The sequence below is a fragment of the Leptonotus elevatus genome, chromosome 9 (assembly GCF_054856555.1).
Source record: "Leptonotus elevatus isolate MCC_2025b chromosome 9, RoL_Lele_1.0, whole genome shotgun sequence".
Classification (NCBI taxonomy): domain Eukaryota; kingdom Metazoa; phylum Chordata; class Actinopteri; order Syngnathiformes; family Syngnathidae; genus Leptonotus; species Leptonotus elevatus.
Window position 1 is genome coordinate 18,650,991 of NC_141247.1, and position 26,124 is coordinate 18,677,114.

General features: G+C 36.7%; 2 protein-coding genes across 7 annotated transcripts in view; both read right to left on the bottom strand.

Moving 5' to 3' along the window:
* Positions 1-743: 743 nt before the first annotated feature.
* tnip1 (TNFAIP3 interacting protein 1) lies at positions 744-19,914 on the bottom strand. 5 transcript variants are annotated; one of them, XM_086084123.1, is made up of 18 exons: positions 19,096-19,914; positions 15,003-15,186; positions 13,645-13,788; positions 13,467-13,552; positions 13,342-13,401; positions 11,917-12,126; positions 10,605-10,699; positions 9,397-9,604; positions 8,904-8,996; positions 8,751-8,816; positions 6,194-6,325; positions 5,987-6,115; positions 5,122-5,244; positions 4,917-5,042; positions 4,752-4,835; positions 4,153-4,359; positions 3,851-3,938; positions 744-2,140 (listed from the first exon to the last, which is right to left on the bottom strand). In XM_086084123.1, exons 1-18 carry the CDS (start codon positions 19,123-19,125, stop codon positions 1,989-1,991), a joined length of 2,217 nt encoding a protein of 738 aa, XP_085940249.1. In that variant the 5' UTR covers positions 19,126-19,914; the 3' UTR covers positions 744-1,988. The 5 variants fall into 5 exon arrangements, with proteins under 5 accessions (XP_085940249.1, XP_085940246.1, XP_085940248.1 ...); XM_086084120.1 differs by lacking the exon at positions 19,096-19,914 and adding an exon at positions 15,902-19,088 and having other exon boundaries at positions 9,433-9,604; XM_086084122.1 differs by lacking the exon at positions 19,096-19,914 and adding an exon at positions 15,902-19,088 and having other exon boundaries at positions 4,153-4,269.
* Positions 19,915-20,056: 142 nt separating this feature from the next.
* The window catches only part of anxa6 (annexin A6), a 13,938-nt gene continuing 7,870 nt past the window's right edge, over positions 20,057-26,124 (bottom strand). Inside the window, exons 13-25 of one of the 2 annotated variants that reach the window (XM_086084127.1) lie at positions 26,055-26,113; positions 25,796-25,874; positions 25,268-25,349; positions 25,093-25,187; positions 24,880-24,993; positions 23,715-23,805; positions 23,544-23,623; positions 22,988-23,041; positions 22,778-22,871; positions 22,615-22,710; positions 22,462-22,520; positions 21,402-21,524; positions 20,057-20,221 (exon numbers count right to left, since the gene is read on the bottom strand). In XM_086084127.1, the coding sequence (XP_085940253.1) occupies positions 20,162-20,221; positions 21,402-21,524; positions 22,462-22,520; positions 22,615-22,710; positions 22,778-22,871; positions 22,988-23,041; positions 23,544-23,623; positions 23,715-23,805; positions 24,880-24,993; positions 25,093-25,187; positions 25,268-25,349; positions 25,796-25,874; positions 26,055-26,113 (1,086 nt within the window). In that variant the 3' untranslated portion in view covers positions 20,057-20,161. Of the gene's footprint in view, positions 20,222-21,386; positions 21,525-22,461; positions 22,521-22,614; positions 22,711-22,777; positions 22,872-22,987; positions 23,042-23,543; positions 23,624-23,714; positions 23,806-24,879; positions 24,994-25,092; positions 25,188-25,267; positions 25,350-25,795; positions 25,875-26,054; positions 26,114-26,124 lie in introns of both variants that reach the window. The other variant, XM_086084125.1, reaches the window with a different exon arrangement.

Below are 26,124 nucleotides of genomic sequence, written 5' to 3' on the forward strand. Positions count from 1 at the left end.
TGTGAAGGACGTGAAAATGATGTCATGTCTTGAAATTAATGGTTCACAAATAAGGGTGGCTTTTTTTTTTTATAATGGGCCATTTCAGTCTCAGAATTAAAAGTTTCGGGGTTTTAATTATAGTAACTTTTTTTTAAAAAGTCACATAAGTGAAACCTACGGAAGAGGATTAGAGCCAGTGAAGAGGCGAAAAAAAGGTTGGCAGGATTCGGACTTTTAAGTCTCAGAATTATGACTAAAGTGACAATCCTTATTTTATTCTTAGAATTTTGCCTTTAAAGTGACTTTAAAAGTTAAAGTTAGAACTTTTAGAATTCTAACTTTAATTCAGAATTCTGACATTTAAAGTCAGCTCATGTAAAAGATTTGCATAAACCTTTTAGTCATTCTGACTTTAATCTCAGAATTTCAGTCTAAATTTCATTCACTTTAAAGTCAGAATTCTGAAAGTCAGAATTTTAAAGTCAGAATTCTGAAAGTCAGAACTTTAAAGTCAGAATTCTCACTTTACTGTAAAAATTCTGTGATTAAAATCCAAATTGTGACAATCTTGCCAAACCAGTTTTCCCCCCTCTTCATTGGCCCTAATCCTCTTCCGTAGAAACCAAATCCGGGATCGTGCCACACCCGTACACAAAAACTCATGTAAATGATTTGCATAAACCTGTCAAGCAGGTAATGTTTATAACACAGTTTTCTTCATGAAGACTAAAAAATAAAAAATAATTTCAGTATACATCATACAATATAAACATCTAGAATAGATTTATTAAGCCAGTCAAATACAAAAGGTCTCACATGTGCTTTTGCCTACAGCAAAACAGAAAAAAAAAAAAGGGCTGCAAACCAAGAAATACAACCGCCAGTAAACAAAAGTGCACCACGTCTCCCTAAACTTCCCACCAAGCCGATTCAGTTCTCGGTAACCTCGGTTCAAAATGAAGCTTTTATCTCAGATTCTGCACAATTTTTGAAGCCCTTCATCTGACTGACTACCTCATTTACATCCGATACGCAAGAAATCTGAGTGATTATTCGGTTCGGACATTGGTATATGAATTTAAGACGGACTTAAAAAAAAAAAAGAAAAGAAAAGAAAAAAAGTTGCCTCCTGCCTATCACAACGGGCCTCTTGACTAAGTTAACAGCGATTAGAAGACTGCGTAACTGTTAGGTACTGCACAAGGCTAAAACAAAACAAAACAAAAAAACACGAGATTACAAGATACAGTGACATATGTGGTCAAATAAAGTCATCAAAGTGTTTAATGAGATTAGGTCCATCGTCATGGTGAAAAGAAAGGCTTGTTGTGTATGTGTTGTGTCTGACACAAATGTCAATAGCTACAATATATCGGGAACACACTAACAACATTGAGCAGCATTACTAAAAGACAATGATTCACACTTAGTCAATGCAACTATCAAAACTGCAGGTTATAAATAAATTATCAATCACAAATGTTTTTGGTATGATAACATTAAAATCCACCCCCCCCCTCCCTCCCAAAAATAAACATTTTGTATGCAACAACCACGTTTTGACCAATTACACATTTGGGACGTTTCTATCACATCAACGTACTGCGGAAGTCTTCGAGTCAATTCACATTTACTTTGTAAATTCAGTGATTGAATTCATCTGTTGGAATGAGAATTGTTTATACTCATACGGGGGGCCCTAGATTACAACGTAAAAAGTTGTCTGGGGAAAAACAAGACGAGTGTTAAAGTATCCATCAGCCAACCTATTTAACAAAAGATTTCAGTTCATGGGAATACAAAAAAAAAATAAAAATCGAAATAGTTCATGTTTATATTCAGAATAGCCGAGTGTTCCACAAATAGCCTTATAAAACGCAAGTATAAACAACATTACAATAGGATATCTACAGTTCAGTAGGAAAATTATAGATCAAATCACACCTTTTCAAATCAAAACAAACTCATTTCATGCTACGACCCAACTTTCATTAGGTGGTGACACTTTAGTGCTTTCCGGGATCTATATTCTGCCGCTCCCTTTTCCCAAATGCCCCTCCTCCTCCTCCTCCAACTCCTCCCCCTGCTGCTGCTGATGTCGCCGTCGCCGCCGTTCCTCCTCCTCCCGCCGCCGCCGCCACTGCCGCCGCGGACTGGTCTGCAGGTAGACATGAGAAACAGCACTTTGTCAATTGTAAACAAAAACAAAAAAACATGCATTATTTTGTGGCAAGAAAAAAATGGGCAACTGCTAATGAGCCAATGACTAACAAACACTAGATTACAGCGAATTACACGTGAACGCTTTCGAAAAGTATTTTCAAATAAGACCCGCCCTCCTCCAGACAGGACGCTTCAATGTGATGATGTCATTTACTCAGCTGACTCAAGTGAATGCATTTTTTATTTGCTTCATCATCAGTTGTTTTTCAGCTTCTCATGTCAAGAATCTTAACCATTCACCTGAAGCCAAGGTCAGTCCAAAAATGTTTTGGTGTTTTAAATTCTTTTTTTACAAACACACAAAAAAAAGAAGAGGCTCCTCCTGTATTGCAGAGGGCGGCAAAAATGTGAGTGAGACCAAAACCTCCAAGCTATATGAATATTATGTTTGTAACCTTTTGGCCTTTGTAAGTATATTTTTTATTTTGACCAAATAAACTAAACTGAATGTATGGTGTTCCACAGGGTTCAATTCTAGGGCCTCTTGTTTTCATTGTATCTGCCGCCTCTCGGTTCCATCTTAAGAAAACTGACTATTTATCTTTACATTTAATCAAAAATAAGCCGATAATTATTGGGCATCTGGACAAATGTCAGTATCGAAATTTAAAAAAAATCTGAAAGCCAAAATAAGGTATATCTAAAACCGTTTTAATCTAAGGGAACTATTTATTTAAATTTTCAGTCAACTTTATAAGAGATGCTGCTGACCCTGGGAAGCATCTGAACCTTTCTTTTTTGTTTGAGATTTAACATTTCAGGTATTTTTTAATTTTGGAAAAATAAATATTTACTATAGAAAACTAGAGAAAGATATGATATTTACTTTATTAAGTTGTCATTTACCTTTTTAAGACGTACTTTAGATATTTAAAATTAAGTCTATTGTCTAAGATAAAAATAAAAACGTCTACATTTTGAAAAGTCAGAATATCGGTTATCGGCCCTGAAAAAAACATCGATCTGTCTGAAAGGTTTATCCATTTTCTAACATGTTATAGATCAAATGTACAGTATATATTTTGCAATCAGATTATGAGATTAACAAATATATCGGCAGATTACCCAATTATTAAAATAATGGTTAAAACTCATTCACTGCCATAAATATGTAAAAAAAAAAAAAAGATTATTAAAAATTTGAGGTGACAAGATACACATTTTTTTATTGTAATTAATCGCATGACTTCACTAGTTAACTCACGATTAATCACAAATTTTTAGATCTGTTCTAAATGTACAATAAAAAAATTCTAGGTTTTTATACTCTTGTTAACAAAAGTGGGGGGAAATGATGAACTTAATAGAAATAGTTTAAATGAATTTTGGACGTTTATAGAAGTCAATGGCAGTGAATGAATTAAAAAAAAAATTAAAAAATTATAAAAAATTCGGGGCGTCAGGTGATTTTTTTTTTTTTTAAATCGCAATTAATCGCCTGACTTCACTAGTTAACTCACGATTAATCACAAATTTTAGATCTGTTATGAATCTACAAAAAAAAAAAAAATCTAGGTTTTCATACTCCTGTTAACAAAAGTGGCGAAAAATGTTCAACTAATAGAAATAGTTGAAATTAATTTTTGACGTCTATAACCGTCAATGGCAGTGAATGAGTTCATTGCACCTCTACTCCCCAGTTCACCTGCATTATCTGGTGCTGGTCGTGAACTTTCCCCCACCGCTCTGGCTCCTCTGGGCTGTAGAAAGGACGACGACTGCCACGGAAAACCCTGAAAAGAGACAACGATGATGTCATCATTCAAACCACTAAACGCGTCAACACTATTCACCGCACCCTGACAGCTCAAGTTCAAGGTCACGCCGTATCAATTAGGCGGAAAGACCAATTTGCGTCATTCACGTGTTCCGCATAAGATCAAAAGGGCAAAGAAGAGCCTGGTTCTGTCAGCGGGACCGACATTAGGGACCTTTGAGGACCCTTACCGGGGTAACAGGCTGGAAGTCTCGTACGGGGGGCGGAGCCGCGGCCGTGGCGCCAGCTGCATTGGGCATCCGGGGATGGAAGTGCACGGGCCAGCCCTCAAGGCCCTGCGGTCCCACCTGCACAAAGGGACCACAGTAGGGGGGGCTCAGCGGGCCGTTCACTGAGCCTGACGTGGGGTCTGAGGTACGTCTTTCCTGCTGCTGCCCCTACGAGGGATCACAAGTACACATGTGATCCCCAATCAGTGCCCGCACGCTAAACTGGGCTCGGTTCTAGCGCGGCCCATTGCTGATTGAACCCCGGATGCACTGACAAACATGACAAGTGGAGTCAGGCTCTTGGAGTGACTTACACTGGCCACAAGAGGGCGCTGGTACATAAGCTTAGAATCATGCAGTGAAAGCTTGGGGATTTGGAATTGTCCTATTTTTTTAATACTCCTAAATAAATATATTTTTAAAAAAAATACAATAAAAAAATAAAGAATGGTCCTGAAATTTTTATTTATTCATACTCCTCATTATAAATTCTTTAAAAAATAAAATAAAAACTCCATCACACACTTTTTCGCTCCGGCGCACGCAGCGTCACACGCTACCTGCTTGTGATGCTGCATCTGCAGTCTTTCGAGCTTGCATCGCTCCGTGTGTTCTCGCTGACACTCGCTCTGCGCCTGATGGAGCTGCAGGACGAAACGGCGAGCGCAAACTCAGGCGATCAACTCGGCCAGAGAATCCGCTTGTTTCATCATCAGGTCGCTCACCTGATTGGTCAAATTGGTAATTTGAATCTGCAGCCGCTCCACCTGCCGCCTCAGGTCTTCTTTTTCCTCGTTCATTCGCTCCCTGTCACTGCGTTCTTTTCGGAAGTCTTCTTCAAAGATCTTCACCTGGTTTAGACAGAAATGAGAGCAGATGATTTTTTTTTTTAATTCATTTATTTAACCTAATTTTTATATTTATTCTGACCTGTTCTTTTAGAACTGCAATTTGGGTGAGTAGTTCCTGCTTCTTCAGGTTACTGGCGGCGTCCTGGCCAGGTGGTTGTTGCGAGGATGACGGGGCATGCAAATTTAAGGCGTCTTCTAAAGCCTGGAAAAAGAGGACAAGTTTTACACATTCATTTTTATATTTATATTATAATGCAAAAAAATACGGCTAGAAATCCAATTCAAATCGGCATTGAGGCTGCATACAAGATAATGACAAGATTTATTTTTTGGGGGTTGACTAGTTCATATTTTGACCCCCCAATTTTTTTTCTTCCCACAACTACTAAAATCCTTAAGCCCATATCTCACTGAGCGACGCATTCTTGCAAGGGTGTGCGCATTTAGCGAGTGTTGGTGTTTAATCAGGTTTCGTTCAAGACTGCAAAACGTAAAGACGCTCGGCAGACCATCGCAAACCGTTTTTTATGCTCGCAAAGAATTTTTGAACGTCCAAAATTTGATGGCGACAAGAAAAGCTGTTGGTTTGTGAGGGTCTGCCAAATGTTTTGCAATCTTGAACGAAACCTGACGAAATACCAACAGATCGTTCAATTCTACCTCTGGAATGAAATTGTGAATACATTTCATCAGTATTTGGTTCACGCTTTCATATTATTTTTAGAACATGACAATATGTTATCCATTTATTATACTGGGTAACAATTTGCAAAACAAATTCTATTGTTAGATTTTTATGCGGATTTTCTGATTCCAAATTTTTTTCCAATGCAGCTTACCCTCAGATAATCAAAATTCCCCTGATTATCTGTATTGAGATTGTAAAAAGATTGTAAGAAGAAGCCCTAAATTGCAAAGCGACTTGTGGTGTCCCTTTCACTGACCCTGTTGAGACGTTGGATTTCCTTCTCCTGGTACTCTCGCTGTTTGCTGAGCGGCAACAGCTGGTCCTGCAGGTAGCGAACTTTCTGCTTCAACTCGGTCGTCTCCGTGTTTAGACACTCCTTCTCGCCCTGAAACAACGGCACCGTTTTCAAAATGGGTGTTGTATTTAGACTTGAGTTTCTGTTTTGAATTCAACTTCTGCTCACCTGCACGTTTTCTATCTTGGACTTTGCCAGCAGCAGCTTCTTGTCGTAGTCGCGCTGCCTCTGCTCTCGCTCCGCCTCCAGTTCAAGGACGGTCTTCTGAGAATCGGCTAGCCTCTGCCTCAGGTCAGTGATCTGTGTTGTTCAGGTAAAAGTATTGATAGTAATTATAATATCCATTACAGCTTCAAACATCGGCTAAAACGTTATCGAAGAAAACCGAAGTTTCCGACGCTGTGAGAGTACCCTGAATGCACCATTTTGCTTGCGCAGCATTAGCAAGTATGTATCGTGTGTTATTGTGTTGTCTCTAAACGTTCTTTAAGCCGTTTAATGACACCTAAGTTGGAGTTAACTGTATAACTAAACACACGACAATAAGAATGACACCCACTGTATATTTAAGTACAAAACATGCTTCGTTTTTAAAACAGCGCTAGCCTAGTGCTAATGCTAAAAGCAAAGGGAGGATCACATTCAAATGCTAACAGAAAGTTAGCATCAAATTCGGGAGAGTTTTTCCTTCAACTAATGAATATCCACACAAATGCTGTGGGAACACATACCCACATGAGAGATAGCATGACGCAAAGGCATAAATTCTTCCCAATGTGTGAAAAATTAGTTATTTTAATAGAAATCAATCGCAACTTTCTTTTGTACTCACTTTAAGTACCACACTGCCCCAAGAGGCCAAAACACGCAGGAACAGTCAGTATTTGTTCTTACTGTTTTTTCAGTTGCTCTTATTCTAATTTACTATATTCTTTTTTAACTTTATTGTTTTATTTTGTCATTGTACTTTCAAGTTATATTTAAAGTTTATATTTCAAGGCTTCAAAGACTTTCTTTTCTCAAAATTAAAGGTTGCAAAAATCCAAGGATTTTTTGGGGCGAAATACAGGTTAGCCCAGTAAGTCCCAAGACTACAAGAAATAACACAAAATAAAAAATAAATATATATATATGTTAATGCTTTACAGCAGTTGTAAACAAGTAAGAATTGTTTTGTTATTGACACATACATCTATACAATAACCTTGTATACTTCATGAAATGTGTTGATAAGGTCATACTATGGACTACTATAGAATCTTAACAGCGAAAGTTTGCGCGTAAGTGACACCCATTGAAAAGGAATTGGGGAGGGGTAATTTTATACATTATATATTCTTAAATAATCGTCAATCTGTATTTCTTTTCTGCCAAAAATCGGTATCGGCCTCAAAAAATGCATATCGGTCGGGCCCTATTTAACAGCACCTGTGAGAGTGTGTGTTATTCTAATAGGGATAAACACAAGCTAGGTAGTCATGAAAAACCACAGTAACACATCTGCAATGTCATTCCTATTAACGTGTGAAATGACAGCAAGCCTATTGACGCAAATGGATAACCATTGGCTTCTGTGGTTTCACCAAAGCAACACGGCGTGCCCATCACAGAGACGCAGCAAATTAGTTTGTGATCCGGGTGCGATTGCAGTTTACTAACGTGTCTCTGCGTGCGTCTGCTACCCCCAACCGATTGCACCACAGCAGCAGGTCAGCAGATACAACGGCGGTTAAGGGGAATTCTCACTGACTGCACGTGTGGTAAGTATACTCAGATAGCGTCGCTATTGCAAGAGTGTGTCTTTTCCATTCCAAACAAAGCAAACACTGCAATCTGCCGTTTAAAAGTCAGCTGCCATTTGTTCACTCCACGTTTCAAAATTGCAAGTTAATAGCAACTTTCATTAGCAACGTAAATTGAGAGCATCACAACGGGGCTGAAATTTAATTTGGGACAAGCTGATGTTGCTTTTCACTGGTGGCATTGTGGTATTTAACTCGTTCACTCCCAGACATTTTCACTGAAGCAACCCCCTTCGCTCCCGGCTGTTTTATTAGATTTTGACTGATTTTGCAAGGCCCACACAATATTGTCTTCTATAGCTGTACAAACATGGAACATACCAAAAGAAAGTTTAGAGTGTCTTCTTTCATCAGGAAAAATAAAAAAAGTAAATTTCTATCGGTTTCCGCTTTGCAGCAATTAGCATTAGAATATAGCTAAGTTTCATCAATATTCACAAATCCGTTTCAAAACACTGGGGAAAACAGCTTTGTTGCAATATGGCCCTGGTTGATCTCTTATACTCTGCTGCTACCCGCTGGCAGTTTTTGGAATGACTAACATTGATTTAAGCTTTCTCTTTAGTTCAGAGGCTGCATCAAAGCCTTCTGTATGATCTAGTACTAAAAAAATAATAATAATAAAACGTATAAATACGTCTTTGGGAGCAAATTAGTTAATTTGTCTCTCTTTGGTCCAAATAAAGTGTCATACACATTGTTAAAGGACAACTTGCCGCTCATATGTCACAACACACTCATTTCATCAATAAAATGGAGTCAGTTGTGGAAAGGTACAAAACCATATGACGTAAATGGCCTTTAAATAAACAATAAATAGGAATTTGACTTGGTTACTACGCTTGAGAGTTGTAAAACTGAAATCAATGTGATGGAACATGCACAATAAAGTTTCCTTTCACCCTTCATAGTCATTACTGTACCTTCTGTTCAAACTGTGACTTCATTGAATTCCACTGAATGTCCCACTGCTTATTCACCTCCAGTACCTGTGCAGCACATGACGCAAACAAATGAGCATATAGGAAACTCTTAATATATTCTGAAATAAGTATCAAAAAGAGGAAGAGACTCACATCTTTTCTTTGCTTCTCGAGGAGTTTGATCTTCTTTTCATAAACCTCGACGTCACAAGGTTTGTTTGGGCTTTTCTCAGCAGCTTTTCCACTCTGGGGGCACACAGAACATTTATTCCTACACTACATACAGCCCACAAGGGGGATATGCTTCATACAAGGGGAACAAATGAATCAGTGAGTTTAATTGTGATAGTGTTTTCTTCGGAATGATTTATATTCCTCTGCATACTGTATGTGTATATTATTATTATTATATATATATTTATTTTATTTTTATAATTTAATAATTTAAAAATTCTTAAAATTGAAAAATTACAAAAAAACATCTGACATTTAAAAAAAAAAAACGTTTAAAATGTTCATGTTATATTATTATTATCGCTATTGTTTTCTCATTATGTATGTAACAAAAGTGTATTGACAACTTACCAACCAAATTATTGTCTATACTTGTGTGACAATTTTAGCTGGATCATTTCATTTTCTCTACCTTCTGAGGAGTGGAGGCTTCTATCTTCGGTCTCACCGTGGCACATTCCTCTTTAAGGGGCTCATCTTTGGTGTCGGGAGCTTCAGTGTCAGACGCTGCCGTAGATGATGATGACGACGATGATGCAGCTGCTGCAGCTGCTGCTGCTGATGTTGACGCAACTGCTGCTCCTCCTGTCACAAGTTCCTTCAGTTTCTGGTTCTCTTGCCTGAAAACAGCGGTACAATGAATTTCATTGAGACAGAACAGGGAGTGGTAGAGTTTGGTCCGGCTTCAGGGTGCGTTCTGGTAATAGCCAACAATGTCAAACTTCCCCTACTAGAGTGAAAGCATGCAAAACAGGAACGTAACACAAAGATATGGGGAACTGATTGCGGGTTTGTATGTTTGATGATCATTTAAATTTTCATGTGTTCAGAGTTTCCCCAAACCTCAAGAAAGCAGATCTGTCAATTACAACCAACCACAATCATAAATAATTGTTAAATAAACAAAACACCTCCCTTAGTGTGTCTCTCAAAAATAAACATGATTATGTTTTAAAATTGCAGATCTTTCCACAGATTACATTGTATAGATAGTGCTAATATATTAACTAACTCCTTTTATGAAATTACTCAACAACACACTTTATATTGAATAAACAAGCTCAAAGTGATACAGCATAAAATACCAACACTACAGTATTAGAAAAAAAAAACATTCCTACTAAAAATTATTTTTTTATTTTTTTATATGAAAATGCCCTAAATTTGTTGTTGAAAAGAAAATTAACAATAGTGAAAGCATCACAAAGCAGCGCCAAATTAAACTATTAATAAACACACTATTAATTTTGACCATAGATTATCCTTTAGCGTGACAGCGGATGGCTACGTTTAAGATAGCACAGGTTGCGTATCACGTTTAGAATATTTGTTCATGTCAAAATATCGGGGTCATTTTATTCCCATTTTAAATTATGCAAATAATTAACTGAGTAGAAAAAGGAGAGGATGAGAGTGTGCAGTGGATCAAAAAATATTGAAGACGTCCTCATAACATTAAATGTCAAAAGCATTAACACATAACCGGTGCTCTTCAAATTTGGTGGGGGAAAAAATTTAGATAAAAAAGTCTTTTTTTATTAAGCGATTAATCAAAATTCTAAGATGTGATTAATCTGAATAAAAAATGTAATCGTTTGCCAGCTCTAGTAAAAACATTACCTCAGCTGTTCCAAGTCTTGATTCCTGACATGGTGATCCTCTTCCATTTTCTTCCGGAGCTCATTGTTCTCCTCTCTGAGCTGCTCACACAGAGTCTAAACAAAAAAAATCCATTGTTCATATGTTCGACATCATCTAGCTGACAACACTTTTAAGTGATGAATGAAAGACTGCATGACCAGAGTTAAGAAATGCCACCCAGTCTTGTCAAGCGCACACACACACGCACAATCCTTCCTGTGACGCACAACAGTTTTTTTCCTGTAATTTGCATAAACAACTAGCAAAATCGTGGTATGAGCCTTCAATTGCACATACGTTACTAATTTGTTTTACCTGTTACTATTTGGAAATGTTGTCATGAACTACAGGAGAAATTACACTATTAAAGACAATTTGCCTCAAAAAGTGTTCACGAAATTATGAAATTAACAATTAATCTAATTCAAATAGACGCCGCAATGTAGATTTTCAGATTGCAAATGTGGAAATTTGCTTTATTTCATCTAGTTGGTAGACCTTTTTTTTTTTTTTATATATACATATGTATTTCTCATTTATTTATTTAGTGTCTAGGTAAGTTCATGTTTAGCCATCAATTTCATGAAACAAAAACATTTCAGGTGATAAAGTCACAAAATTGTCCGCAATATTGTTATAATCCGTTTTATGACTTACTGACTTGTTTGGTAGAATTTGGTATTGTTGCCATGATGAATGCTTAAAACGCTGCACGTGTTAGTAAGTAACAACTATAATTAAAGTGGATAAATAAAATGAGTCATTTACATTTATTTTAGCACAAGTCTAACCTATTAGACCTAAACATTTATGTATAATAAATGTGATCATGTAAAACAAATGAATGTATTTACTATTAATTAGGGTTGGCCAATAAATCAAATTAATTAAATTTGATTTATCAGCATTTTGAAAATCGAATCGTTGAGAAATCGTGACATCAAAATTTGTCTACTGTTTTATTAAAATATGCTGTTCTTATGTTCATGTTACATCCATATGGTTTTGTGAGTTGTCATTTTGCACAAGTGGCAGAATATTGGACGGGTGGTTTACAAGACATGTTTACGATAGCTACAAACTACTCAAATGTGGCAATTAGTTTATGTTAAAACTGATTTAGAATCAGTATACATTATTATTGTCTGAACATTTTGAACAGGAATTATTTTGGAATAAATGAAACTTTTAAATTAACATTTGTTGGGTTTATTAGATTAAAATCGTCCTGAATGACCAAAAATAAAAAATAAAGCTTTTATTTTTTTTAGCCATATCGTCACTTGCATACCTGTAGGAGCGACGTCCTCAGTTCATTCTTTTGGACTTTGGAGGAAAGATGGTGAAACTCCACAGCCATTCGACCCAGATGCGCCAACAGCTGGTTTGGATTGGACTCCTCTGCGAATATGCTGAAGGAGCTCTCCAATTTCTTCAGCTGGCTCGCCAGCTCGACGTTCTCCTGAGGTAAGAGGGGGATGACGCCGACTGCTGAGCGGGCCTGAAATTACACACACCCCACATGTCAACAGTCAGTCCATCAATCTTTCCTTTCAAGATGAATCAGTACACATAATATACATTTCAAAAGGCATCAAGATGGAGGAGTCATAGTGCTACTATTTCTGTCAAACCAGTTGAGCTGGTTGGGGTGGGGTGGGTGTGGTGGGGTGGGGGGGGGCAGCAGATGATGGAAGCAGACCACGGAGCGTGACTAATAAGCTAACCACAAATAAACAGGTCACATGTGGTATTAGTAGTTATTTTAGAATATTAACACGTTCACATTTGACACCTTATACGTCTGTTGTATCGGATGACCACATTCCTTTGGATGCAGCATGTGACTGAATCATGTGCGATTCCAAACAGTAAAAATCTTGGACTTTCCCCTGGTTGACTCAGGCGAGAACTGCCAATATTGAATGAGTTACAGGGTTACTTCATCAGGATATGTTTCTATCGTTGGGAAAATGGGTATTTAGTCAAGGGTGGAAATACTACACACACCTGAGTACATGAGACATTCGACTAGGTGTGGCAAAATGTGTGCGTTCATTTTGAGTTAATTTAAAGTTTCTTAAACGCAACAATTTTTTTTTTACGTGTGATTAATGACCGTAACTTACTTGGAAAGCCTGTACATGAAATGAAAAAATGCACTGAGCTGTCACCAATGTCTTACAAATGCAATGATGCCATCTAGTGGCAGAAAAATAACCTCAACACAAATCAATATCACATTCTGTTTAGTTTTTTTACAGTACAGTAAATCTTTTTAATTTTAACTAAATTTTGTGTATTATTATGAAATTACTGTATTAATGGCTAAAAGATGTAGTCATATTTCTAATAATTAAAAAAAATGTCCACCTTTATTTTAAGAGTATGAAAACTTAAAATATTTTATTGTACATTTAGAGCAGATATCAAATTTGCGATTAATCGTGAGTTAACTATTGAAGTCATGCAATTATTACAGACATATTTCTATTAGTTTAAAAAAAATCCACTTTAGTTAACAAGAGTAGAGCAGACATAAAATGTCTTTAATTTGCGATTAATCGTGAGTTAACTATTGAAGTCATGCGATTAATGACGATTAAAAAAATGTAATCGCCTGACACCCCTACATTTGACACTTTGAACTGTCGGACTTGCATTCTACTTCGAAAATGAAAGCAAAAGTGATCGTCAAAATGAAATTGATACATACAGTCAAGGCGTCTGACGTCCTCCTGTCCATATTGACCACTTCGAACTCTGATAAGGCGTCCTGTAAAAGCCTAAGAGTTAGATAAAAGTCCCACAAAATGCAACCCTCCCAAAGTTCCCACTCACGTTAAGTCTGTTGGCCTGCGCGGCCCTCGCTAAACAGCTAGCATCGGCTTCTTTCGGCTCAGCAGCGGGATGCAGACAAGGTTTACCTTCACGCAGGGCGAGGGGAGGGACCGTCAACGCCATAGTTGTATGATTATAGCAGTTGCAATCCACAAATATGAAAAAGAACAAGACCTACTTTGCGTTTCAGTCTCGGCGTGTCCGCCCGCGCACAGGCTGGCGGCGAAGCTGGACGACTTGAGGGCCTCGTTGTCTCTCACAAGTTCCTCCACGCGCTGGCGAAGCCGCGACGCTTCTAATTGAGACTCTTCGAGCAGGTCGCCTGCACAGGGATGGTGGTTTAGTTTCACCAAAGAAGATGTCAGCAACACTCCTTACATGAGTCACAGGAAGGCAGTGTGATAGACCAAATAGTACCCATGTGCAGGTTTTACTACATTTTTGTTTTTGTTTGCTGCATGCCGGTCGCTCTCTAATGTATTTGCATCATTTGAATGGGAGAAATTGTCAAGCGAGTGCGACGGATGTCCGATTTCGTGGATTTTGACATTTGATGACCCATCAGGGTTCTGATAGTTGTGGATTTTCCATTATGGTTAGTTTTCATTTTTGTTTTGACGTTTGTTTTTAAAATTCAGTTACTTTCAATTAGTTTGCTATTTTTTTTGTTTTCAAAGATGCTTCATTTTAGTAATTCTTTTCTTTTTCTTTTTAAATATGTGGAGCCATACTGAAATTTTTAAATAAATACATTTAAAATAAACCCTGAAAATTCATGTATGATATTGACAAAGACAAAAAAAGTTATAGTTGGCTTTAAAACATTAATTGCAGTTTGTTCGTTTTTTTTAAGCACTCTAACTTTTTTATGTAACGTTAATTATGATGTTAATTATAATAACCTTGTCTTCTACAAAGCATTTTCAAAATAAAATACTCGGCCGCTAAATTTCAACATCAATTTTATTGATTGTTCTGACAAAAATAGTAAATGGAGGGCACTTATATAGCGCTTTTATCTCCACCATATGGTGCTCAAAGCACTTTACAAAGGCTCACATTCACCCATTCACCAATGGGTGGCTGCCGCCATGCAAGGCACTACCAAAGTCCAATGGGAGCAAATCGAGGTTCAGTATCTTTCTCAAGGACACTTCCACATGGTCAAGGTTGAGGATCGAAACCGTAACCGTAACCTTCGTCTCAATTCTATCTGGCTGACGCTATGCTTCAATATGTATATACATATATATATATATATATTAAAAAAAAACATATCCACAGCAAACTTCAGAGAACACAAATAATTCTGACCCAACTTGTTTGCTAAAGTAAAGCAAAACCGGTTAACGCTAAATTACAAGTCATTAAAGTCTGGCATTCAACTAGAAAACGCTCAACTTAAACCTATTACCAAGAATGCACTAATTATACGCCTTACAACACTGACTGACGTGACATTCGCCAGGCACAACAATAAATCTTAAATTAGTTTGAACACCCCTTCCAAGTACAACAGACATCAAAGATGCTTACCTAGGCTCTTAAGACCCTTCATCCTCTCTCTCAACATGCTGTTCTCCTCCAGGAGCTGCCGATAGCTGCTTCCTCCTGCAGCCTCATCCCTGGCCTTGACATCACTCCCACCCGGGTCGTAGATGCGGTACGGGCCTTTTCTTTCCATTGTTTGTTCACTTGCTAATAAGCATGATCCCCAAAACTGAAAAAGAGCAGATTTAAAAAAAAAAGTATTTGATTAAGAAGTCATTGTCTTGTGTCTTAATGTAGTATGGGAGCAAAACTATGTGGAACAATAACAAAACGATACAAAGTTTCGCCATCTTTTTAGTCACTGTTTTGTGACGATCATGTTTGAAAACAATGAAAAAATAAGACACTATAGGCACATATTTTCACATTGTTGACTTTAAAAGCTGTATTCCTAGTTCTCTCACTCTTAACAAGAAATCGACTACAGGCACAGTTTAAATGATGACAAATGAACTTTAAAGAGTGGTTATAATATTTACAGTATGCAATGGAAGCACTGCACGAATCGTGTTTTCTTTCTTTACACAAAGGATCACTACAACATTCCTGTCAAAGGATGCCGACCACAAAAAGCCCAACATATATCATATAAACGCTCCTAAAGAACACATACAAAGAGCCTCGACACAAACCAGCTAACAAACAGCTACCTTGATTGTTAATTGATTGTTAATATTAGTTTAACGCTGTTGTCATGCAAATGACTAGCAACATTTAGCTATCGGCTAGCTAACGCTGGATAACAATGGGAGGCAGGAAGCAGCTCGCTTCTCTTTTCTTTTCAAACCCCTCTACAGACGCTTTCGTCAAAGCGCTCCGTTCGTCAGAAAGCGTAGAGAAACCTAACAAAGCAACAAACAAAGCGGCGTCCGTTGCCAGAATACCTTTCCGCTAGCAGCGGCCTCTCGTCTCTGTGCCCAGACATCTACTGCGGAAGTGGTCTGCTGCTCGATGCCGTAACATGGGAAATTCCACCTTGCAACGTTTGATGTAAACAGCGGTGATTGACGGACAAAGCGGCCAATCAGCGCACAGAGAGGAGGAGCCACTGAGCCTTCGATATAAACATTAATTTTTTTCCGCTCCTTTTTACTTTCGACATTGATTAAAATAAACATGTCACACAGTACTACGTGTTAAATATTCGTGGATTTGAACTGAAGTAAAACTGCATTAAGGTGAATTGATTTGAGATGAACACTGACTTGACTTGCCCAAGACAACAACAAAAAAACAAATTTATATGTTTATGAAATAAAATAAAGACAGCGCATTAAAAAAGTAAAGCTGACTGAATTTTTTCTATTTTAAACTAACTAAATATAATTATAGCAAAAAGATCCTTGTTTTTTCTTCATGAAATAATTATTATGTGTTTTGGGGCAATTTTAAATGCATTTATTTCGGTTTGAGTGTGCAGCCATACAGAAAAATAACGTCAAACGTAATTTAGTAATTGTAGTTTACTTTATTACATGTAATCGGTAACGTTTTGTTTTGCTTTTTTATCTTGGGCAAGTAACGATACCAGGTATCAATAATAATTATTCATCCATCTATTTTCTGAAATTCAACTAAATTGAAGCATTTTTGAAAACTAATAAAGACTAACACACCCACTCTAAAAATGTGTCAATAGGCCTACAAAAAAAAACGGGAAAAAAACAGAAAACCTAACAGGAAAAGTTCATTACAACTCTGACCCCAAGTCATCACTTTTTCCCCCGGCTATAAACCAGTCTGCTTATCATTATTCTTTTCACTGATGACCATTTGAATTCCATGAAACGGCCTGAGTTTCTTCACTCTAAATACATTTGGAGGGGGAAACAGTTTGGTAATTGAGGCTTCTTTGAATGCATCAAGCATTTCCACTGAACTATAAAGATCAGTACGATAAAGGCCAGGTCTGCAGTACACTTGTCATGCATTTGTCATCAGGATGTGAAGATGTAAAGATGCATATGAAATAGTCACTTAATACTTCCTGCTGTGTGAAATCATATCATTGTAAATCGAGGCTACAGTACATCCATGTAATCTCCTTCACAGTTTTAACATTTACCTCTAGCCTGCATATCACATTTGTTTGACATTGACAGTAAGAGGCTGAGAATATGTTCTAAATTGAAAATATGCACAAGACTGACCATTTAGAACACAGCTTGTGAGTGACCATATATGGATAATTTAATGCAACAGTGACATCTTGTGGGAATTATCAATATATTAATATCAGTCAAATATGATGAGCATATATTATTGGAAGATGGATTTTTAGAACAATCCTTATTGCTGCTTAAAATTTAAGCACTACGGTAATGACTAATAAACCTCCCCCAAAAATTTAGTTTATCAAAGATTACTTTGTAGATTTTTCGTGACTTGTGTACTGTAAGGCATGAGATGACAAGTGAATTATAAAATAATGCATAGTTGATTTAAAAAAAAAAAGAGAAAAAATAAAGAAACGGTAGGCGTCCGCAAATGAGTGCAAAAATAAAAATTCACTGAACAGAACATTATTATTAAGATGAATGCATTACTCACTGAAAATGTAACCTTACAAAAGTAATAAAAGAGGTAATAAAACCATCAGCACATGTGATTGCTTTCATTTATTACAATTGATTTTATTATTTTTTAATAGGGTGGCTTTGTTTTCTATGTGTTTTAGATTGTGTATGTAGTGTAAAAGCTCACCCAGGGACGGGGTTGTAAATTAACATTTGTTAAACTAGCTTTGCGCAGTGTCTATGTCTGGTTGCATTGTTCCTGTTAAATAAACTAATAAAATGAAATGAAGTATGATATTGTGTACTACAAACATCCCCAAACAATTAAGACTTTTGCAAATCATGCATTTTTAATACACAGTATGTATTTGCTTTTGTTTTTATATTTAACCTGATAATACATTACTTTTTTTTCTAAACGGAGCTAACATTATTATTGTACAATCGTGCCATAATATATATATATTTTTTAAATCAGATTAATCACATCTTAGAATTTTGCTTAGTCACGATTAATCGCTTATTTAAAAAGGCTTTTTATCAAAAAAAATTTGAACGTGACGAGTACCTGTTTTGTGTTCATTCTTTCGACGTTTACTGTTATAAGAACGTCTTCAACATTTCTTGACCCACTGCACGCTCCCATCCTCCTCTTTTTCTAATCAATTAATGACTTGCATCATTTAAAATGGACAAAAAATGACCCCGATATTTTGACATGAACAAATATTCAGAATGTCATTCATAAACATTTATTAAATGCTTTACTTCAATGCATGTAATTATGTTTATGACACAACCTGTGCTACCTTTAACGTAACCATTCGCCGTCAAGCTAAAGGATCATCTGCGGTCAAAATGAATAGTGTGATTAATCTGCGTTAATGCATGATTAATGTGATATTTTTTGTGATTAATTAATTAGTTAATGCTTTAAATTTGACAGCACTAATTTATTATTTTTATTATTATTATTATTATTATTATTATTTGTAAGGTGGGGTTTTTTGGTATTACAATCATAAGAAAGTAAACAAATAAAAATAAAATCGTATTTAAAACACAGGAAGCCTCCACATTACTTGTCTGCAAAAACACGTTCCCCCAAAACTGTGAGACAGAGTCAACAAAATGAAGATTTAAATGATGTGTCAAACTGGTGAATAGTGGGTAAACAAGGCAGTAAATAATTTACATTTTAAAAGAGACGGAAGGCCATAAACCCAAGTAGGCCAATCCGCTTCTTTTTTTTTTTTCCTCTTTGCATTTCCTAACAGCAGAAAGCAGCAGCTGACAGCCATTAAACATAAACTTCTTGTCTTTTGTTAACTGCATCTTCTCGAGCGGAATATCAAATTCCATCCTTTGTACTGCAGCATATTAAAAGGGAGTCATATAAAATGCACAATGTATTTCATCAACAGACTGTACTAGCGTATGTTATGTCAAAGAAGAAAAAAATTCTTGCCGTCTAAACCACTTAAAAGACAACCCAAATCAACGAAGATAACAGACATTTAGAAACAAAAGTTCATTTGAAAAACTAATAAACAACAACTCACCCACTCATTTGGCTTGTGTCTGACAGTCATGCACTTTTTAAGGAAACTGGTGCGACGGGGGGAAGCAATTTCACTGTGAGACTTGGGGAATTCCCATAACCAAGCAAAACGGCCTCACACTGTAGGCTCAGTGTGAACAGAACCTGATGTGCGTCCAACTTTGTGTTCTTCCTTCGGGGAGTGACTCATCACATATTGAAAATAAACATATTTGAATTTAATCAGTGTTTGAGGCCTTAAGACTAGAGAGGAGGCCACTAAAACGAATAATTAGCACGCTTGGTTAGCATTTATCCGGTATGATCTTTGACACTCTTGAAGGCCAAAACAAGCCTGACGCTCGAGCTACACATTCTCCGTTGTAGTTCATATACCGTATGCATAGCGCATGTGTGAGTGCAGCTGCTGCAGCTTTTCTTTGTGTTAAAAAGAGGAAAAGAAGAAAAAAAGATGTCGCGAGGAAATCCCCCGCAGAAAGCCCAAATCCAAGGCAAAAACAATAAAAAAATGCTGCAGCTAGTTGCACGTCTCGACTTGTTAACTCCATTCAGCGATCTCAATGACTTTATTAATACTACATTTGTTCAATTTTGATGTGTGATTTTGTTAAAAAAGTTTGGTTTTCTGCGCTTCTTTCTTCATCCTTTCTGTTGATGCACATTCCTTCTTTCAAAAATATTTGGCAGCACATAGCAAACTATAAAGAGGTATTGACTTTGAGGGAGTTTCCTCCCGGTAAAATTGTTCCTGTTCTGCTCATTACATTGTACAAATCATCTAACATGCAAATCAGAGTGCTACTCCTTGTTACATAATGTGGTAAAAATGGAAAACAAACAATTTTATTTTAAGTTGAGTAGTTATGTAAAATCACAGTGAATGATTTTAATGTGTTTTTGGAAGCACCGGTCGGTGTGCCTTCAAAAAGCTTGGCTCTATGGAAAAAAAAAACACATCTGGATTTGGTTTGGCGAACGATTAGGAGCAGTTTAATGTGCTGACAATAGATATTGGCCACCACATTTTCTCAGTGGCGTGTGAAAAGGGGGTTATGGATGTGCCATCTTTAATCCTCCCCTCCACACAGCACCAACAAGGTTTTGCGATAATCTCCTGAAGTGTCACCCTGAGCACACAAAGACAAATATTAAAATGCGTGAACAATATTCAGCTTATCATGAGTACTCACACACAGGTACAAAACAGCCATTGCATGCAGAATGAAGGAGAACACACCAAAGCGACAGTCAAGTAATTTGTTATAAACATTAAAAAGGGTACTGTGTGATCCAACACACATATAATAAAAAATTGAATTCAAAAAATATTATTAACCAACTGGTTGAGGGCTATACTAAATACTATCAAAGATGTTGAAAATGTTGAATATTTGTTGACAAACATTTAAAAGAATTTGGTATATTTAAAAAAAATGCTGTAAAAAAACGTTTTATTGTGTTAGTTTTATCATTTAAAATGTCATTAGTTTATTTATTTAACATTTTCAAAAAAGAACAACCTACAATAACGCATTAAGATTTGTACAGTGGATTAAAAAAAAGTCTGCACACCCCTGTTCAAATGCCAAGGTTTTGTCATACAAAACAATGACACCAAAATCAGATCATTTAAATAATGTGTAAAATTGAAAGAAAAAAAAACTATTTTTAGAGATGGCAATTAAAGATTAATTTAAATAATGTGGTTGCATAAGTATAGGGTAGATGCCACGGACTTTCGGGTTTTACACATCAGCCCCCGTTTCATGGTAGAAGAAAAAATGGTAGAAGTGCATACTATTTTTTTACATCACTTTTTCCAATCACTCAGCCATCAGAATGAAGTCAAACCACTCATTTTAAAAGTCATGCGTTTGCAAGAACATTATTGCTACACAACCTCATACTAGAATCTGGAAGGTAGTTTCATAATTGGAAAATATTTTTGCAATGCCAAGATGAGGTCATGTTCTTATTTATTTGTATTAATGTCACAGTCATTTGATGTGGAAGTTATTATAGATATGTTCCTGGGTACTTCCTGTCTGTAGAGCTGTCAGCCAATCATGCAACAGATATAGAAAGGAAGTTTAGCAAACAAGGGAAATTCCTGAACAGCTGTGCAGAAGCCACAGACCCGCAGTCCACCGCAAGGAAGCTATAGGTTACCGCGGTTCCAACGCCTTAGCAGAAGACGACCGTGCGACACACTCTCGCATGATGCAACAGAACAAAAAGAGAAGAAAAAAAAAAGCAGGAGAAGAGTGTTAGTGGACATCGACCCAGACTTACGATCATCGTCTCTACCTTGATGAATTCATGCAGGGAGGTGTCCTGCGTTTCTTTGAATTCTTTACGAATGTTGAAAAGGTCGACCTCGCTACGGGACACCATGATGCGAATCAACGCTCTGTCGTCTGTACCGAGACCCTGAACACAAACAGTTACAACACAACAGATATCAACTTTGTTTATAATCATTTACGTACATATGTGATGTTCAAACTGATGAACATTATTTTTATTTATTTATTTGTTTGTGTTTTTTTTGCAAATATTCACAAATTCGAAATTTGCCCGCAACACAAAAAAGACGGGCACATTTATACACATTTATACGGAAGCAAAAAAAATCTATGAATCTATTGTTTTTCTGACTATTTTCTCCGGGGAGCTTTGTCTTTTGTGTGTTTTTTATTTGATTAAAATTTTCTGTTTTTCTAGATATTTTTTTTAGTTTTACTGAATATTTTTTTCTGTCATGATTTTTTTTGTGCTAAATTACTCAAAAAATAACAGAAAAAAATTATTCAGAAAAACATGGCAAAAATATATTTAAAAAAAAAAAGTTTTATATAGTATATATGTATATATATATATATATATATATTTATTTATTAAAACATTTTTTTACTTCTGACCTCTAAATGAATTGTTGCAGGCTTGTTAATGGCGGACAATTTTTTCTGCTGTTTTTCTGCTTATGTTTTTCTAAAAAAAAAATATGCAGCAAAACAGAAAAAAAATATTCAGAAGAACAGAAAAAATACACAAAAAAACAAAGCTCCTCAAAGAAAAACATTTGTCAGACAAACAGGAGTTTTTCTTTTTAAGTGAATGCAACACGCTTCCATACATTTTCCACAGTTTTTTTTTTTAAATATTCAGTAAGCACTTGGAATTGAGGACAATAATTGTTGAATTCTCTCCCATCCTCTCTATATTTTCCATTCACTTTCTATAGTGACAATGGCCAGGTGACCTCCTATTTTTGTCCATAAAGCAAAACTTTAACATTATGCACCAACTAAACTTATTTTACCATATTTTTGTAGATGACTTGTCATAGTGAATGCACTGTGCATACCTTCATGGCTTTGTACAACCGGTCAGCAAAATAAGAAGGCTGGTTCTTCACACTGCGGACTGCAACGGAAAAAGAGCGCAAGTTGAGGTAAAGTTCTAAATGGGAGTATTCCTATAACTATTTGATGCCATTCAATTCAAAGTCTTATATTACCTATGGCATAAAAGGCATTTTTCACATCTCCTGACATTTCCTTCTTGATGATCTGTTCGATGTCCTTATTAGAGAACCGGACAAACTCCTGGAAAACTAAAAAGAGGAACAAGCTTAATGATCAATTTACATTGCAGATTTTAACATAGTGGATGAAGTTTACCTTTCCTGAGGTGAGCAAAGCTCCTGGTGCACAAAATACTCATGAACTTCATTACCCTGTCATCAGAATCAGCATTACATGCATCAGCCAGTTCCTGTTGATCGGACACAGAGCAACAAATACAAAAAAAAAATCAACATTCCACTTTTTTCCCCTTTTTTTTTTTTTTTAAACCTTTCCAGATCCGTGATGTATGAAACTTTTATTCACCTGAGCATCTGTATTTACTCTTTCCGAATCTGCAGGGCCATCTTCTCTGGCACCCTGAGCAAGGTGAAAAGGAATTAATTGTGTCATGTTTTGCAACATTTGCCACATCACCGTTTCTCCAGAAAGAAGAAACTGTTCCTGTCATTCAGGATGGGTGACCTTATATTCCTATATACTGTATATATATATATATATATATATATTGGAATTTTATATAAGATGGTGTCCTAAGACAAGAAGAGATCATGAGACAGCTGGAAGATCATACCACATACAATTGCAGTTACATTCTACCGAGGCGTCTCACAGCCCTAATTTGCATATTATCAAGGTTGTGGGTTTTCTTGAGCTTTTTGACATTATGATTTTTTTTTCTCATTTTTTAAAAGGGAATAACCATTTCTATCTCGGCTCTGGTCTTCCTGTGTGGAGTTTGCACCCCCCCCCCCCCCCACACACACACACACACGTTTGAAAACAATGCATTTTAGGTTACTTCAAATCTGTATATTCTAAATAGGTTGCTCTCATTAGAAGACATTAATTCAAATATTACCTGCACAAGAGAAACCAGGATGCGGCAGAAGTGACCTGACGTGTCAGATTGAATTGCTGCCTCTAAAGATTGCTTATACGCTGTGAAGTTCAGGAGACAATTTAGTGGATGTAATATTTGAAATGACCTCAAAACAAAGACGTACGTCAACACTGCCGGCAAACAGCTCACCTTGCTGATAGGCAACGTTCATGGCTTGTATTTCTTCATTGTTCCTGGTGACCAGGATCTCAATCAGCGCGTGTTCATCTGTGCCAGCGCCCTGTGGAAAAGCCCGGACACACTCACAATGGACAATGTGTCTGTGTCAGGTATGACAGCGTTAAAGCAGTCTGAGTTGTTGTGCAATGAAATACACAGCCAAAAAGTGTTGTCAAGTCACTAGGTCACAACTGTGACAGGAAAATCCATACAGTCTAATTGTGTGGTGCTATTTCCTTAGTAATGACATATTTTGGCAGAACTGAGGGGATGCAGGAATCAAACCAGTTTCCGAGTTATGCTGCCCCCTAGTGTGTTTGTACGGTACTCTCCAAGACCTGAAAGATTCCTATGTTTTGTACTGACCTTCTCTGATGTTCTCAACACTATTAAATGCACTGACCGGGCATTTACAACCTACATTCTAATATTTGCTTTATGAAATTACTGTAAAGGGTTGTCACAATTGAATCTTGTTTAAACTTGATTATCCTGTCGATTATGCCATCGAATAACCCCCACCCCCTCCCACCACCCTGATCAAAAAATAAACTAAAATTTTTTTTTTACTGATTTATTTTGGTCCACTAAGATAGAACGTGAGTTGAATTGAGTGGATATAACTACACATTAATTATTATCTTATATACATATGCATTATTAAACACCAACAAAATGAGCCTATGCTAAACGGTAATCGCGATTAGCATTAGCACGCTAGCGATGACCATTTTCAAGGTAAACAAACAGTTACTGTAAACATTTAGCTCACACATACATCACATCTACCTGAGTTGAGTGGATATAACTACTAATTATTTATTATCTTCTGTGCATGAGCATTATTAAATACCAACAAAATTAGCCTATGCCAAACGGTTTAGCAATCGCGATTAGCATTAACAAGCTAGCGATTACCATTTAAGGTCAACAAACACTGCCATTTAGTTCACAATTGTGTATTAATTTATTTGACTACACTATATATCTGCTATACTATATGTGTATATTATATACAATGTTCCCAACCTCTTATCTAAGCTCTGCACTCGTAAAACAACATATGCTACAATGCTAGCTGATTGAGCTGAATTCATCCACAATTCAAGCAAATACATTTAAATGTAGACATTACCTCTATGGCTTTCCTCATCATTTTGGCATCAAACTCAGCTGGGGCTAACATGAGACTAATGATCAGTCTCTCCAAGTTCTTTGACAGTTCAGACTTGAGGTCCTTCATTAGATCCTGCAACCAGTTCACACACAATTTTTTTCAAACAGTTTATATCGCAAAACTAAAAAAAAAAAAAACAATGTCATTCGTTCCTATGCAATCATCTCTCACCCTCCCCAGTAGTGATTTGAAGGTCTGTCTGATCTCTTGTCTCTGTGCGTTGCTTCTGTGTGCAACTATGTCAATAATTGCGTCTTCATCTGTTCCTGTAGCACACAATGACATTACAGTCATGTTAGTTATTCGATATAAATATTTTATAAATGTTTCACACAAGGTTACATACCAAATCCTTTCATGGCTTTTCTCAGAGCTTGTGCATCAGCAGCAGGGTCAAAGTTGGATGAGGGGACAACTGTTGGCCTCAGCTGGTAGCAGAATGCACAAATTAGATTTTGGTTTAACAAACACATAATGAGGTTGCAGGACAAGGGTTAATTCTTTATCTTGACAAAATGGCAACCACACATACAAATGCTATTTATTAGGTGAGTAGATTTAACATACTGCAACTGCTTTTTATTTATTTTTATCTTGTTTGTAGGTTAGAGACCATTCTACGGCCAACAATTAAATGGAAGGCCTGAAAAGCCATTTTGTTAGCATCAAACCAATCTTTTGGATATTTGACATCCAAGGTAAAGCGAAGCAAGAGAGCATTAGCGCAAAACACGTTATTGCAATTCCTTTTCACAAGGCATGCATTAAAATGATTTGTTTTTCTTGCCATAGGGACTTTAACGCAAGGCTTGCATATATCACAGCCAAGCCAAACCATGCAACGACAACTGCTGTCTCGTAAAGGGGGCCAAACCTTGACTTTGGTCATGGAACTTATTTCCCACATCTTGTAGGCTAACTGAGCTGCTTCAGGGAAGAACTCTCCAGCTAAACTGCAACAACACAGCAGATTGAGCAAATCTGGAACCTCACATGAACCACTTTCAAATGGACTTGGACACTCTAATGAAAAGAAATGGCTTCTCAATCATGCTGTTATGGTTGTGCTTTATCGCCCCCTTCAGGTTGTAACTGTAATTTATCACTTATTTATTTATTTATTTATTACTTACTCATCATCACCTCCACATAGATTCAACAGAGATTTCTTGTAATCTCCTGACGTGTCGTCCTGTTCGCAGC